The sequence below is a fragment of the Pollachius pollachius genome (genome assembly GCF_949987615.1).
Source record: "Pollachius pollachius genome assembly, chromosome: 14".
NCBI lineage: Eukaryota > Metazoa > Chordata > Actinopteri > Gadiformes > Gadidae > Pollachius > Pollachius pollachius.
The window spans coordinates 1,755,800-1,758,299 of record NC_136947.1 but is presented as its reverse complement, the minus strand read 5'-3'; the positions used below and the strand labels follow the sequence as shown (position 1 = coordinate 1,758,299).

Sequence of the window (2,500 nt, the reverse complement as noted above, 5' to 3'; positions counted from 1 at the left end):
GCGGGGCCTGAGACAGAGGGGCGGGGTCCTGGCCGTCGGCGTGAGGCTCCTCAGAGGAGTAGCTGCCCCGGCGGGAGGTGCAGGGAGACCCCAGGGGCGTGTTGCGCCGCTTCTTGCCCCCCGGCGAGGTGGGCCGCGAGGAGGGCGAGAGCACCAGGTCCTCCTCCTCTACCAGCAGCGAGTCGCAGCTGGAGGCGGGGCTTAGCCAGCCGCGGGAGGAGGGGCTGGAGGCGGGGCTAGGGCTGAGGGAGCCGGGGGCGCCGTCGCGGTAAGAGAAGGGGTCCAGCAGGGGGAGGTAGAGGCGCTCGCGGTCCCAGCCGCCGCCGCCGCCGCCGCCGCCGCCGCCGCCGCCGCCGCCGCCGCCGCCGCCGCCGCCGCCGCCCGTGTCCCAGTGGTGGGAGCCCAGCGGGGCGGGGCCGTCGTCCTGGGAGATGGTGGTGATCTGGATGCTGGGGCACTCCATCACACGGGACTCCGACAGCTGCGGGGGGGGGAAGGTTGAGTGGGTTAGTGTCCAATCAGCATGCTGCACCCAACCGAGCGTCCAATCACTGCACTGAAAGGTAGACGCCTGGGGAATTTATTTTTCTATTGACATGCTAAGATATGTTCGACTTAAAGGTGAACGACTGTTCACGTGTTCACTCTCGTAAGGTGGATCTAGCGCGACTCCCACGCCAACAGCCGCCGCTGTAGACAACACACAGATAGGGCTTCCTCATTGTCTGCCTTAAAGGGACTGTAGATAAGATGTAAGTGCTGCAAATCAAGTGTTATTTGGTTAGAAATACCACAGCCATCTGCCAGCTATTAGTGAGTGAAATGCTCTTTGAGAATATCTGTTTCAATTGAATGCGCCTGCCACTGTATCAGCCAATTTTCATCTTGAAAGGCTCCCTACTCATTTCAGGCCTCCAATCCACGATGTGTCCAGGGGAATTTAACTTGCCAGCCATTCACATGCGAGTTATTAATATTTTGGGTATTTAGCTTTGAAAATCTCTCTTCTGCACTCTCTCTCTCTCTCTCTCTCTTTGCATCTCTAATATCCTACCTGTACGGCAGGTGAAAGGGCCTGATTAAAGTAGAAATGGTAGCTGAGGGCTCAGTTAGAGCCGTTAAGAGACGCAGTCCAGTCCAATAGATAAAGCTTCACTATGGACTGTTACAGCCCCCACCCGCGTACCCCCAAACCTCCATGGGATCCTCACTGCACTGCAACACGCTGCTACCTCTGATAGTGCAATATCACTATGTCACTTTATTCTTTTATTATTACGCGCTTTTTATACACTTAAGTCATTTTAAATCCTACCAGCACTTTATATTCTGTGAATATTTGAATACATTGTACATTTAAGTGTCCACTCCGCCGCGAGACAAGGTAACGAAATTTCGTTGAACGTGTGCACTGATGGTGTGTTTATTGAACGACAATAAAGAAAGTCTAAGTCTATGTCTAAGTTTAAGTCTAAGTTTAAGTCTAAGTCCCCTCACCTGGACGGATCGGGCTGGCAGGCTCTCGTACGTGCCGCTGAACTCTCTCACCAGGGCTCTCCGGGGGGGCGGGGAATGCATCCCGGCCCTCTGATTGGCCGAGGGCGACAGGCCGCTGATGCCCACTGGCTGGTTTCCCTGAGAGGCGTTCAGGTGCCTCTCTGTAACCAATGGAAACGAGCCGATGAGCGGATAGGTTGAGCACACAAACACTTACAAGACTAATGGATAAGATGTGCTTACTTAACGATGATTCGTCCCTGCTTTTCATTAATGTCATGTTACTTGTGAGTGTGCGTGTGTGTGTGTGGGTGTGTGTTTTTTTAGGTTTAGAAATAGTAAACCCCACATTGAAAATTGAAACTCTTAACATGTTTATTGCGCCGGTCTGGAAGCTGCTGTCTGAGCTGCCTGTTGTGTTGCTATTTTGCTGGCGCGTTATTTTACAAAAGGAATAGATTAAGAAGTATTGCTTGTTGACATGCTGCCGGTTGTCAAGCAACAGAAGCCAACCTTGGAGTTTCACTGAAACCACGATGAGAAACAACACCAGCCCGATGCGCGGAAAACTATTTTCATAGAAAAGGATATTCTGTGAAGGGGGAATTCTCTCGCTTACTCACTCTCTCTCTCTTATCCTTCTCTAGTTTTCTGTCTCTCTCTATTTCTGTCTCTCATTGTTTCTCTCTCTCTCTCTCTCTCTCTCGCTCTCTCTCTCTCTCTCTCTCTCTCTCTCTCTCTCTCTCTCTCACTCTGGTTATGGCTCAGGAAGAACTGGCTGGCATTCTTGGCACCAAAAGGGGTCAATTATCTTGCTTAAGGGTAATCAACATTTTTAAGGGGCCAAATGTAACTTTAGGATGATTATTGGGAGGGGGCGAAATAAGGAGAAATACAAATCTTTCTGTAGTTATACCAGGGGGGTTCACTGTCTCCATCTAAGAAGATTTCTCCATCACCTTCTTTGAAGTGATCTGAAATACTTTTGCCTTGTCAAAAGTAC

The 2,500-nt window shown here is 51.2% G+C and overlaps 1 protein-coding gene across 2 annotated transcripts in view; it reads right to left on the bottom strand.

The window, feature by feature from the left end:
• The window catches only part of nfatc4 (nuclear factor of activated T cells 4), a 16,221-nt gene that overhangs the window by 11,235 nt on the left and 2,486 nt on the right, over positions 1 to 2,500 (bottom strand). For both annotated transcript variants that reach the window (XM_079751029.1, XM_079751030.1), the window contains exons 2-3: positions 1,498 to 1,658; positions 1 to 481 (exon numbers count right to left, since the gene is read on the bottom strand). The exon at positions 1 to 481 is cut by the window's left edge and continues 56 nt beyond it. In XM_079751029.1, the coding sequence (XP_079607155.1) occupies positions 1 to 481; positions 1,498 to 1,658 (642 nt within the window). The remainder of the gene's footprint in view (positions 482 to 1,497; positions 1,659 to 2,500) is intronic.